The sequence below is a fragment of the Trichomycterus rosablanca genome, chromosome 3 (assembly GCF_030014385.1).
Source record: "Trichomycterus rosablanca isolate fTriRos1 chromosome 3, fTriRos1.hap1, whole genome shotgun sequence".
Lineage (NCBI taxonomy): Eukaryota > Metazoa > Chordata > Actinopteri > Siluriformes > Trichomycteridae > Trichomycterus > Trichomycterus rosablanca.
The window spans coordinates 23666516-23679659 of record NC_085990.1 but is presented as its reverse complement, the minus strand read 5'-3'; the positions used below and the strand labels follow the sequence as shown (position 1 = coordinate 23679659).

The 13144-nt window shown below is 37.0% G+C and overlaps 1 protein-coding gene across 1 annotated transcript in view; it reads left to right on the top strand.

Annotated features, from left to right (window-relative positions):
• The first annotated feature begins 1261 nt into the window (after nucleotides 1-1261).
• Nucleotides 1262-13144, top strand: part of ift140 (intraflagellar transport 140 homolog (Chlamydomonas)) — a 113322-nt gene continuing 101439 nt past the window's right edge. Inside the window, exons 1-2 of the mRNA XM_062991098.1 lie at nucleotides 1262-1365; nucleotides 3967-4116. Of these exons, the coding sequence (XP_062847168.1) occupies nucleotides 3970-4116 (147 nt within the window). The 5' untranslated portion in view covers nucleotides 1262-1365; nucleotides 3967-3969. The remainder of the gene's footprint in view (nucleotides 1366-3966; nucleotides 4117-13144) is intronic.

The window sequence follows — 13144 nt, the reverse complement described above, 5'->3', positions numbered from 1 at the left end:
ATTGTTTCTTGTAATCTAAATACCAAATGTGGGTTAATCCAATCAACTTAGACTATAGAACTTTATTAACAATAGCAATAATTATTAACTGTTGATAACATCTAAAGTAGATTTGTTCAAACTTGTAATTGATAATATCCTATGCAGTACTAATTAGGTTGGTCAAGTCAGAATTAAACTTGATAATTACATTACAAATTGTCCTTTATGAATATCATAGTTGGCTAAGTTAATATTAGAATTTAAAACAAAGAAAATGTGACCAATTGTTTATCCTATGCAGTTTCATACAAATCCAGTAAATAAGTGTAGTATAAATCATAATTCAGCAGTTAAAACCAAAAATCATTCTAAAACAACATTCTGCAGTTCATTCGGACATGCCCCACATATGAGCGGTGTGATCCCTATAAAAAGATCAAACCATTACTTTCAAAGTCACTATAGATGACCCAAAAATTAAGAATAGAAACCGAAGGAATACGGACACACGTTTGGCATGAATGGACGTACATGGGCAGAAACAGTAAAGAACATTGGAAGATAGAAGCTAAAATCAAGAATAAACGTTGGGAGTTTTAAAACGTAGAACACACAGAATGCAAGAGTACTTGGACAAGTATTGGACATCTGATGGGCAATCAGCTCTCAACAAGAAGTTACCAGTTGCAGAGTAAGTGGCCAGAAGAAGACAAAAGGTCAACCAGGTTCTGTGGAGAACTCAGGGTTCAGAATATCAGAATCACAAAAGAAGGGTGGTGAGAGAGAGAGAGAGAGAGAGAGAGAGAACTAGCAACAGTGGTGGTAATAGATAAATTAATGTCCTAAATAAAATAAAAACTTAAATAGCTGAAATATTACATTAAATACAAACTAAATGCGTAACTTTTGAACGAGGCCTTTGTGCTCCACAGACCTAGAATGGAAAGAGTAAAAAGTAAAAAGCAAACTAAAACGAGCGAATCAACTCCAACAGATGTGATAAAAAGTTTATAAATGCAGAATTTATGTGTGTAGTATTTATAATGGATTAAAAACATGTCATGGTAATATATCAATAGCGGTTATTGTTGCTTTTATTATTCGTTTGACCTTCTATTATTTTTACAATGAAATTTGAAATATACAGTCTATATAGTATGTTAAAAGGCTTGTTGGTTAAGAATGATACTTTTATTTTGACATTTAGAAGAACATTTTGTGCTTTTATAATGGTCGTTTTCATGGTGATAGGGTTGCCTGGGTAACCGGAAACGCACAGGAACGGGAGCATCTGGGGAAACGGGGAGCTCCGATTGAAACCATTATTTACATTGAATAAAATAATTCGGTTCTTATTTCTGCACTGAATAAAACAGCTCCAAGGTAAAATAACTATTGTACATTTTATTAAGACATGCTGTTACAGAGAACTTGCTTTTTATGCGCTGTTTTTCTAACAGGCCTGATGAGTTTGGGTTGTGTCTCAAATGAGGGTAAAATCCCTGCATAGGTGCGCTTATTAGACTTTAAATAAACTTTACCCAGTGCACTTTATTTGTGTGATTATGTGTTTAACAGTCTGTAGTGTTTTAACTTCGTAGCATAATCTAATGCTTCGTGGCATAATCTAATGCTGACCGCACACACATGCATCAGTACAGATTGTGACTGATAATAACTTTCTACAACAATAAATAAATAATCTATTTTGCTGTATAATTTATTTATTTTACTTAAAATGTATGTTCCACCATTCAGCCACAGAAAAATAAGTCACAGTCTCAGAAATAATAAAAATTCCTAGACTGCCTTGAAATCCATGAAAGTGTATGTAAACTTTTGAACGCAGTTAGGTTCATGTGATATTCGTGCACTGACATAACTTTGAGACATGAAGGGAACGTCAGTGGATCAGCATGACCGAATTCAGACTGTGTTGTTGATGTTCCCTCCAAAGCCAAGCACATTACTAAATGCTGATTATAAGGGATGAAGTGAAACACATTCTTGTGCTGATGGAATTAGTTTTTCTTCTGTTTGCAATTGCTGGTGCAGCTGCACAGAAGGAAAATTTAAATAAAAAACCTTCAGTGTCTTTTACATTTACTTAGAATTTATTTCATTGCAAACAGCAATCCTCACGGAAAGTGGTGGTTTTAAACCAATGAAATACTAAATAATTTCTTTTGACATGTTTGTAAACCAGTGACAGGCCAATTAATTATTATTGTTACATCATTTGTTTGGGTGGCCCGGTGCGTAGCACTGCCGCCTCACAGCAAAAACGTCCTGGGTTCAATTTCCAGGTGGAGCAGTCAGTTATTTCTGTGTGGAGTTTACATGTTCTCCCCGTGTCTGTGTGGGTTTCCTCCAGAAGCTACATGAATGAAGACGAAGTGTATAAAACATGATGTTATAAATCCTAATAAAATAAAATAAAACTATTAATCGGTTAGCTTTCAAAGGAGGACAAATACGTGTCAGTCCAGGCATTGCGCCGGACTGCAGACAGACCGATGAAAAATGGTCTATCCACTTTAAAACCGGACATATGGACACCCTACCTGCAACACATTTCAAATAAAAAGTTGGGAGGGGAGAATTTAGGGCTGACAATGAGCTAAAAAATAAAATAATAACGTGATTTCATCTGTGTGATGTCAACAGGTGATTGTAATCATGAATGGGTACAAAAGCAGTATCCATGAAAGGTCTTTAAAGGAGTCTTTAAGAAGCAAATATGGGCAGACAATCTTTAGTTTGCTAACAAATGCGTGAGGAATGTATTGAAATGCTTTAAAACAATGTACCTCAAAGAAAGATTGAAAGGGATTTGCAGTGCATAAAATCATTAAAAGATTAATATCATAGTGAAAATGTGTATTGTGGTCAGACAAATCAGTATTCTAGGTCTTTTTTTGGAAGAAATGGATGCCAGGTTCTCCAGACCAAAGACGAAAAGGACCATCCTGACTGTTATTAGCAACATGTCCAAAAGCTAGTCTTTTGTGGTATGGGGTTGGGTCAGTGCCCTTACTAATGGCAACCCTTCCCTGCTTAATCAGTGTTCTGAGTTTATTACAGTTTATTCACATGATTGGTCTCTGAATGCTTTACTGCTGGCATGACCCAGTCATGGTAGCGCTAATTTTTTCTTCTCTGGACAATCATTTTTCCAGATACCCCAAACAGTCTGAAGGGGGCTTCATTAGAGAAAATAACTTTACCCCAGTCCTCTGCAGTCTGATCCCTGTACATCCTGCATAATGCCAGTCTGTCCTTGATGTTTTTCTTGAAAAAAAAGTGGCTTCTTTGCTGCCCTTCTTGACACCAGGCCATCCTCCAAAGGCCTTCTCCTTACTGACGCTCTCACACCTGCCTGCTGCCATTTCTGAGCAGGCTCTGCACTGGTGGTGAACGGATCCCGTATCTGAATCCTATTTAGGAGACTTTCTTGGGTGTCCTGAAGCATTCTTCATAGCAGTTGAACCTCTCTTCCAAACATTGCAGTAATGTCATTGCCTGTAAAGCCAGTTTGATGCAAAACAATGACTGCATGTGTTTTCTTCTTTCCTCTTAACAAAAGAAGACAATGATTTGAAGCACCACCCCCTTTTAAAGTCTGCTCTTTTAATTCAATCAGCATAATAGAGTGGTATTAGCTGCCTTTGTCTTCATTAACATTTTTTCCTAAGCCAACAAGATGATCACTAAAATTTTGTTTTGTCATTTTGTGGCAGGTCTGAAATAGGTTTTTGTGATTAAGTTCATGACAAGAAATGACTTTGCAATTAATTGTTGCAATTTATCTGATCACTCAGCATAACAATATAGAGTTCATGCAAATTGCCACCATAAAAAACTGAAGCAGCAAACTGTGAAAATCAAATATTTTTAGTCTTAAAACCTTTATATATGTATTTTCATTAGCCAACCTGTATAAGTCTCATCAGCAGCACCAATTAGTGTTGTTTGTTGTTTTAGATTATGGCTGTTTACTTTGATCACCAAATTGATGCACCAGACTGTAATGGGGAGGCGACTCGTACTGCATGGCACTCCACTCAGCCCCTATTGGCCGTCGGCTCTGTTAATCCCGCCTCTGGAGGCTGCATAGACATTTACCTGCAACAAGTGAGTTCACATTTTACCTACTTTTAGTCTTCTTTCTTAAGTCTTCTGATTTTGCCATTTTGACCCTCTTTTACACTCAAATACTTTGTATACTATGTATAATTTACTGCTAAGACAAGCTTGTGTCCCACGTGCCAGCTTCTGATTTTTTCGGGTGTAGTTTTCTTTTACACAAGAGCAACATGGTACACACAGTGTTTTATATAACAACCTAAAATACAAAAAATACAGCAATGTTTAAAATAAGGAAATCAGGAAATATCCATCAGGGTTTACAGATTATTGTTTGGAAATTATGTTTGAAGAATATATTGTACTAAAAATTTTCATAGGATGTAGGGCTGGCTCGATACCACTTTTTTATGTCAGATACCGATACTGCAAATTGAGTATCTGCCGATACCGATACCAATCTGATACCGTCATTTCTCCTCTCAAACAACTAAGCAGTAATAATTATTTTACCTTTTACTCACAGAACATTTAGCAGTATTTGTGGCTTGTTTAACAGCAACGTACAAACATTTAACATAAAATTTAAAGTGCAACTTTATCTGTATTTAACAAATAAATTATAATTTCAATATAAAATTCTAGATGTCAACTCTTAAGTCTACACCTTGAAGAGGCAGCAAAAAAATATATAAAATAAATAATAAAAAATATTATTTATAAACAATACAAATGAAACAATTAATAACAAAAAATAAACAAATGTACGTATCTTGCCCCGGCTTGGAGATATCTCACATCCTCAATGAAATTTAATCCATTAGTGTTATGAAGTAAAACAAACCGTTTAGCCACAGATGTCCTCTTCAAAATCCAGCAGGGGTTTTTTAATACGCGTGCTTTGGTTTTTTAATAATCTAAAAACACTGTGTCAATTCTAATTGGTCCATCATGTTTAATTGACATCCACATCTTCCAATTGTAGACACTTTGGACGACATGCCGTAAAACAGTGTTTTTAGATGTGGTAGTAGTAGATGATTTTTTTAAATGCTGAAAGTTTAAGTAGATCAGTGTGTTTTAATTTCTGAATGGCCTTATTTACATTAAGTGTGTGGTGGAAAAAGAACCCTTTTAATAAATACCTTGAAGACTGGATTATAAGTAGAAAAAGAGGTTTAATCTTGTCTGCAGAGAAGGAACACACTGACAAGTCTCACATAGTAAACTGGGCAGTGTGCTCCTGAACAAAGATACAGTATCTCTTATATACATGGTGACAAAAGGTTATGGTGTGCGGGAAAGATCAGATATTTCTTAGGTGGGGAGTAGTAACTGTTTGAAGTCAGCGGGAACAGGATTCGTAAACCTCTTGATTGCAGGCGACAGTCTTTTGTTGTGTATGGCAATTGGTACAAGATAGGATCTGGGTGTGATCACAGGATCTGGGAGTAGGTGCAAACCATGCACCTTTTGAAATGTATAAATTAACATTTCTTTGTTCTTTTACAATCCCTCCTTTTGTCATTTTATGACAACCAAATTAACTCAACAGAGTTAGCATAACAAAAATGTGTATAGGCATAAGGCATATGAAACAAAATATTAAGGAACAAGAAAATAAAAAGGAAACAAAAGGCAAAAGAGAAAGAGAAAAAAAAAGAAAATGACATAGGATACATCCACAATAACACTCCATTCGGGTTTAAGTTATTGCTTCATTAATATGCCATGTAACATCACAAATAATCCACGTCCATATGAAACATGTCATTATGTGTTTCTGGTTTGCAGTCCTGATTTCTGTCCAGATGTTGTTGATGTAGTCGTCTGTAGGCCGGAGCACTAACACTTTTTATGGATCTAAAAATGAACTCAAATTTCACTCAAGCTTGAAGCTGGATCTTAAATATCTCGATATTTGATGCGGGTTCTTTTGTCTGTGACTGTTGTTCTTGTGGCTCTGGAATTCTCCTACAGTGGCTAGCGTGTATCCCCGTGGCTCTGCTTGTCACTTTCACCGCTGTGTAGGTTGTCAGCTGTACTTGTGACGATCTGGTCCACCTCTGCTTATTCCATTCCGTCCTTTCAAAGGTTCTAACCGCTGCCGAGTCTCCTGGTTTTACGTCTTGCAGTGGCTCCGTTGCTGGTGTTGGAAAGGCTTCTTTTACCTGCCTATGGATCATATTTAGAGCAGAAGACAGATTTGCACAATAATCGAGCATTTTGACATTACACTGGGATGTGTCTAATGGTGTGGGTTTACTTGACTCTATTCCTAGATTTGAAGGTCTCCTGAACAGAATTTTAAATGGGCTTGATCTATGTTTTGATCTTCCCTCATTCCCATTTGCATGAGCATCAGGGACAACACCTTAGTCCAGGACAAGTTTGTTCCAGCACAGCACTTAGTGAGCTTGTTTATCTGGGTGCCATTTTCTCTTTTCACAGCTCCACTGCTGGCTAGAATCCCCCGTCAATAGATGATTTCCTTCACCAGTGTTTTTGCTTAAGTCTCTGAATCTTGGCTGTTGATAATGGTTTAATCCATTTGGAGAACATGTCTAAATTCACCAAGCAGTATTTTGTCTTCACTGAGTGATAATTAAATGAAATTCATCTACAGGTGATTGAAACATTTATTTGGAGCAGGGTATGCAGCCTGTCCCATCCCTTCCTTTGACACTGTTGTTACAAAACTGTAGACAAAATTTTTGTGCATAAGAAATAAAGGCTCTAGTGAACCCATGTTTTCTAAGAAATGCACTAATCCCCCCTTTTTTACACATGATGCTTTCCATGGGTCAATTTTAAACAAATATTTTGGGAGATAGTGTTTACCATCAGCGCTAGACCACACACCACCAGAGACAACACCCCGTGCTTTTTCGCCTCTCCGCTCCTCATCAGAATTAGCCCGTTATTGAATTTTAGGAACCTGAAAAATAGTGTGGTGTTAGAATCATGTACAACAGACAAAACATTCTTATATGGTATTTTAGCAGCAGCTTTCACTTTGCCTCTACAATCAAACATGTTAGTATAAGCTCCACACTTATGAACAGCAACCTGTTTTGGAAGTACTGTAGATAGCATCAAGCAACTGTGAAGCCAAAGAGTTGTGGGCAGTGTGGTTATCAGAACTAATTAAAAAAAATTTGTCTTCAAATTTCCTACTGTCTATGTAATGGATAAGGTTTTGCCTTCCACAAAATTTACAAACTTCAGTTAAGAATAATATGATATTAAGGAACCACATCATGAATGTAACAACATCATGAACAATGATCACTATAATGCTCACTTGTCTCTTGCCAGTTTCAGGGTTGCGAGAAGCTGATCCAGCAACAAAACAATTCCAGTTCAGGATTAAGGGGTGAGGTTTCTAGTAGACCTGGCATGGGGGAGGAAAGCTTGTTAGTTATTGTGACACAGTCATGTGGTTCATCATTCTCTTCTGTGTATAAAAAGTGTATGCAAAACATTAATTGCAACAAAATAAAATAAAATAGTCCACAAGCCTCCATCTGTCACCGTACTTCTGGAAAAAAACCCTGAAACCATACAGTCATGTTTCTCGTCCACAGTCTGGGTAAAGGGTCTAAATGAGTCAAACAGTCCAAGTGTAGGTGTAGTCTGCAAGCATAATTTTCAGCAAAAGCTTGCACAGTCCATCCTCTGTCCACTTGACTTACTGTGTGCAGTGAGGCCTTGTCCATGAGCAATTTCTCTCAGTGGTGCCTCCAACATCTAATAATTATGGGATAAAGGTTCTACGGTATGACATGCCCAAAAAGATAGCGCTTGCTTGTTAGTAACATGTTTAGGAATATGCATGTTTAGGAATCTTCTTAATGGCAGCAATGTGATCAGGTAAAATAGTCTTATCTGATGCTGAAATATCATGCCAATAATGTACCTGCTTTTTTTTTTTTTTTTTTTATAATTATAATTTAGACAAACTAGCTTTGTGGCCCTCTTTAATGAGGCGCTGCAGCTGTACCACTGTGTCATCCTAGCACTGTTATTTATTCATTTATTTATTATGACTTAAACCTTGGTGCGATCCCTTTGAATCCTTTAGTCTTTAATAGGTACTGTGTTTAAAAAGAACAATATTTAGGCTAATTCAGGGGTTTAATTCTCACAGCCCCCTTTACCAACCCAAAATAATTTTTCCCTTAGCCTTATTTTTTTTTTTTTTTTTTTCACTCTGATTATTAAATTAAACAAGTGTAGGATCAGTGGTTTATTCCCACTTGTTTGGCTTGTTGGCCCTACAAAACTCAGGGCCCAATTCTTGCCATTTGCCATGCCCAGACCTTGCTAATTAAACATGCAGTGTGAAACTTAGTACATCAAACAAATGACCAGGACAGAGCAAAAACATTGGACAAGCTAAATTAGTTTTAGATCAATAGATATTTTCTAGAAAGAAAAAAAATAATTCTGTTAAAACATTTTTTTTCTGTATCATATTGCCTCAAAATCTACATATGATCCATATGAACATGCTGTAAAATGTAGCTCATCTGGTGATATGAAAACTACTTCCTCACTCCTAACTTTTTTTTTTGTCAAATCTACAAGATATGTAGTGACCTTGGTTACTGCATCGGGGCTGATTCTCCATTTATCACATAAGAAATCAGACACAGATGCAGTAAGTGTCATACTCTCAATGTTATACATTCAAGTGGCTATAAGCAATGTTTTATATTTGGGTCTATAAGTGAGTGAAATAAAAAATAGAATATTAAACACACTTTTGAAATACACTACGATAGTTTTAGGTGGTGTGTGTGTGTATAACTATACTAATCTGCTCAATTAGACGGCTGCTTCCCCAGACTCCACCCTCCAGTCTGCCTTTAGGACCTTCTGCTGGTTGGTCTCTTCATCACCGCTGGAACAGTTTCTGGATGTGTCCCTTCTTCTCACAGCTATAGCATGTGACTGATATTATTTGGGCAGTTCTTTGAAAAGTGTCCAGTCTTCCCGTGTTGTAACACACTGTATCCAGACAGGCAGTGGATCTACTGTCAGTATGTCCACCATGACCCCATCCCAATCCATGGTAACGCCCACTGGCTGCATGCAGGTTTCTGCTCCTCTTTCTTTTCCTCTCTTCTCTCTTCTTCTTCTTTTTATTCATTTTTTTTTAACACAGTCTTTTTAGCATAGACTGTATGTGCAAAATCCCAGGTAATGCAAGTGTTTTTACCGCGTTTCAAATCTCAGGTCTCAGTTCATTTTAGATGTGTCTTCTATTAGTGATATCAGCAAGATTGCAACTGTCTCTTGGTGTCATGCTTGGGCGGAGTCATCATTGATGTCTGGTGGCTTTGTCTGTTGACACCTCTTGTGTGAGCAGATGACATGAGGCCTTTGGTTGCTGTGGCCAGTGGTGGAGGTGTTGGAGGATCTGGGTGTAGAGTCTTTGTGCACTGGAAGTGTCTGTCTCTCCTTTGTCTTTTGCTGCTCCTCCCTCTTTGATGTGGTTGTCTGAATCCATGTCTTGTACTTCCTGTTGCTGGTGGTGATGTTGAGCAGAACATCTCTGTTGCATGCGTGTTGGGGTGGAGTCCAGGTCAGCGTTGGCCTGCATTTTAACAAACTGAGAGACAGATTAATTTTTCCCTGCCTGCACTACCTTCTTTTCCTTTCCCTACCTGCAAATTCTCTTTCCCTACCTGCAAATTCTCTTTCCCTAAAATGCTTTTTAATTCAGCATTACTTTTTCTTTTTACATACAATTGTCACTTTAACATTTCTTTCACCAAAACTTCCCTTGTTCAATCCAATAACTTATTTGTCTTACACGGTCTGATCAATATTTAACATGCATTAATCATATATTAGGGTAATCATAAGTGTTATCACATAGAATATTTTTTGCTCATGTTCTGGCCCATATTTTAGCGGAAAAGTGTCAAATTTCAACAAGTTTTTACATACCTACTTACATACGTACTACAGCTTTGTAGTAGCGGCTCAGAAGTTTTAATTATATTAAAACAAATGATAATGTACCACTAGAAATAATATACGAAATAATATATCCAAGAATGGCAAATGGCAAGTCACAAAAGTTGCAAAATGAGGTAGCAAAAAAATAAACGGTCACTCAATACGCTGCTTTCTATTATGGACAATACATCACACCCCCTGCACACTACAGTGGAGAAACAGAGAAGCACGCTCAGTGGTAGACTGATACAGCTGCGCTGTACTAAAGAGCGCCGTGTGAGATCTTTTCTTCCCACTGCAGTAAGACTCTACAATGATTCTCCCCATTCCAGGAACACTACGGATCTCCTGCCACCCGAACAGTGTTGATTTGTGCAATATACTTTTGTAAAATAATATATTTTTCTCTTAGTGCAATAATATGTATGCGGCTGCTTATGATAATGTCCTGTCTTTTTGCTTATGCCCTTTTATGTTTAATTGTGTTGTTTTTTGTCTGTCTTCCCTTGTGTAACTTGTACTGTAATTTGTAAATTGTAACTGTAATTGTGTAATTTGTATAGTACTGTGACACTGCAATTTCCTTCGGGATCAATAAAGTCTTATCTTATCTTATCTTAAAACACATACAACTACAACATACACGTAACAAGACACACATACAACATTTAAATCCTCAAATCTACTAAGAATCCAGTCTTTTAGTTTGTGCAAGTGCTGTCTATACGCCCCGAGCTAAAGCGCGCGCCTCGCAGCCACAACACGTCACGAATACTACTTGCCAACCCGTTCACAAGTTGCAGGTCCCAGACCATGCATTCAATTAAACACCCAGTGTTTAACTTATTCGCCGTTGCCCTGCTAAGTTACATTCGTCAATGTAAATCCAAGTTTTATGGAAAAACTTTGGTCAAAAATCCCATTTAGTCGAGAGACGGGAGGTCTCGACCCCGAAAACCCAGTTTTCGGTCAGCTTCTAGGGGACAACGTATACACACAGTTCCACAGAACTAATTGAATCACTATTTCATTACAGAATTACTACTTAAAACAAAGAAGGGTTCTTTCTCACCTGTATGAGTACGGACAGTAGCGCAGGGCAGACCACTGACGATCAGACAATGCTTCCTTTCATCTCCAAAAAATGAGGTAAAGGATGAAGATACATTTTAAATCTCCACGAGCGTCCTCAAGCTTGTCTGTCCGTCAGGTCAAACCCAAACGAACTGGTCATCTGGGGTGCCAAATTGTGGTGGAAAAAGAACCCTTTTAATAAATACCTTGAAGACTGGATTATAAGTAGAAAAAGAGGTTTAATCTTGTCTGCAGAGAAGGAGCACACTGCCCAGTTTACTATGTGAGACTTGTCAGTGTGTTCCTTCTCTGCAGACAAGATTAAACCTCTTTTTCTACTTATAATCCAGTCTTCAAGGTATTTATTAAAAGGGTTCTTTTTCCACCACAAGTGTTATTTACATTAAGCAGCAGTATCGTATCGGATTACATATTTTTTCCTTCTGATATCCGATCCAGTGATTTGGGCCAATATTGGACCGATACAGAGTATCGGATCGGTGCCAGCCCTAAATAGGTCTCTTAACATCAGGTTTGAGATTTGCTGCCTGTCTTTTTTTTTTTTTTTTCTGCATTCAGGAGTGTTAAATTGTGTGTGTGTGTGTGTGTGTGTGTGTGTGTGTGTGTGTGTGTGTGTGTGTGTGTGTGTGTGTGTGTGTGTGTGTGTGTGTAACTTATAATAATAACTTCTAATTTCGGTCGATATCGATATGAATAATACAAATGTCAGAAAAACTGCCAGGAACACCAACATTGAAAGGCTGTACCTGAAAACCTCTGAAAAATTTATTTGCAAAGTCTATGAAATCTCACCCTTTACAACTACATAATATTTTAGAAATAATAATAATAATAATACAAATAAATTAGCTTTCACCTTTTACTTGTATTCAGCATTTGTATACAGACAAAAACACGACATAATTCTCAAATAAACATAAGCTTTGACAATATATAATATAATATATTAACATATGTCTTAACCAGAGGTGGAAAGAGTACTAAAATATTGTACAAGTAAAAGTACTATTACTTTAATGAATTACGAGTAAAGTACGAGCAAAGTTACTAGTCTAAAAATCTACTCAAGTAAAAGGTAACTCATTTAAAATGTACTCAGAGTAAACGTTACTTAGTTACTTTATTAACAGGAGAGGAGGGGTCTCTTCTGTGTAATGCAAACAGGACAAGTGGATATAAATCTCACAATAGTTGTTTTTTATTCAAATATAATAGAAGAAACATGTTGATACAACATTTAAAACATTTAGGGATGTGTAATGTGTCATTTTAGTCCCATAAAACTTTTTTAAACTGTATAACCACTAGTGATGTGTCGTAGAATTATTTGAATCTATTGAACGGTCCTTTAAATAAAGGAATCGATTCGCTCTTCTGGGAGTCGTTATGTTATATACGGCTCTTTAAAAGGAACCGAGACAAAAGATCCGACTCCCCGTCGCAGAATTCACTGCAGCAATTTCCCAGACGCGATTTCTTTAGCGTTTATTATTTTACTCAGGACCTTATTTAAAATGTAGCTGATTACAATTCTTAATACAAAACATACTTAAGTAAAAGTAAAATTACAGGCTGTGAAATCTACTTTTAAAAAGTATAAGTGCACAAAAAACAAAAAAGTAGCCTACTTTTTTGTTTTTTGTGTACTTATACTCTGGTCTTAACTAACTTTAATCCACAACATGGACTGATTATTATTTGTATGTAAACATTTTCGAACAAATGTCTTCAACCAGGATAAAGAATATAAAAAGTGCTTAAGAGTTGCTGCAGAATTTGCTGCAGCAGGTGTTGTGCTTAAAGAATACAGAAAAAAAAGAGTCTAGTCTTTCCTCTCTCATCAACTATTTCTACTGCTTCTTTTTTACCTGTGGGTGCTCGTTCACTCACAGCTGTTGAACTCATTTAGCCGCTAATATCCACCGTGCTGTAGCGGAGTGTAATCAGAGCGGTAACGCTGAGCACTGGCTTCGTGCCTGTGGCGTACGTCATCAAGCACTGACGTATGCCA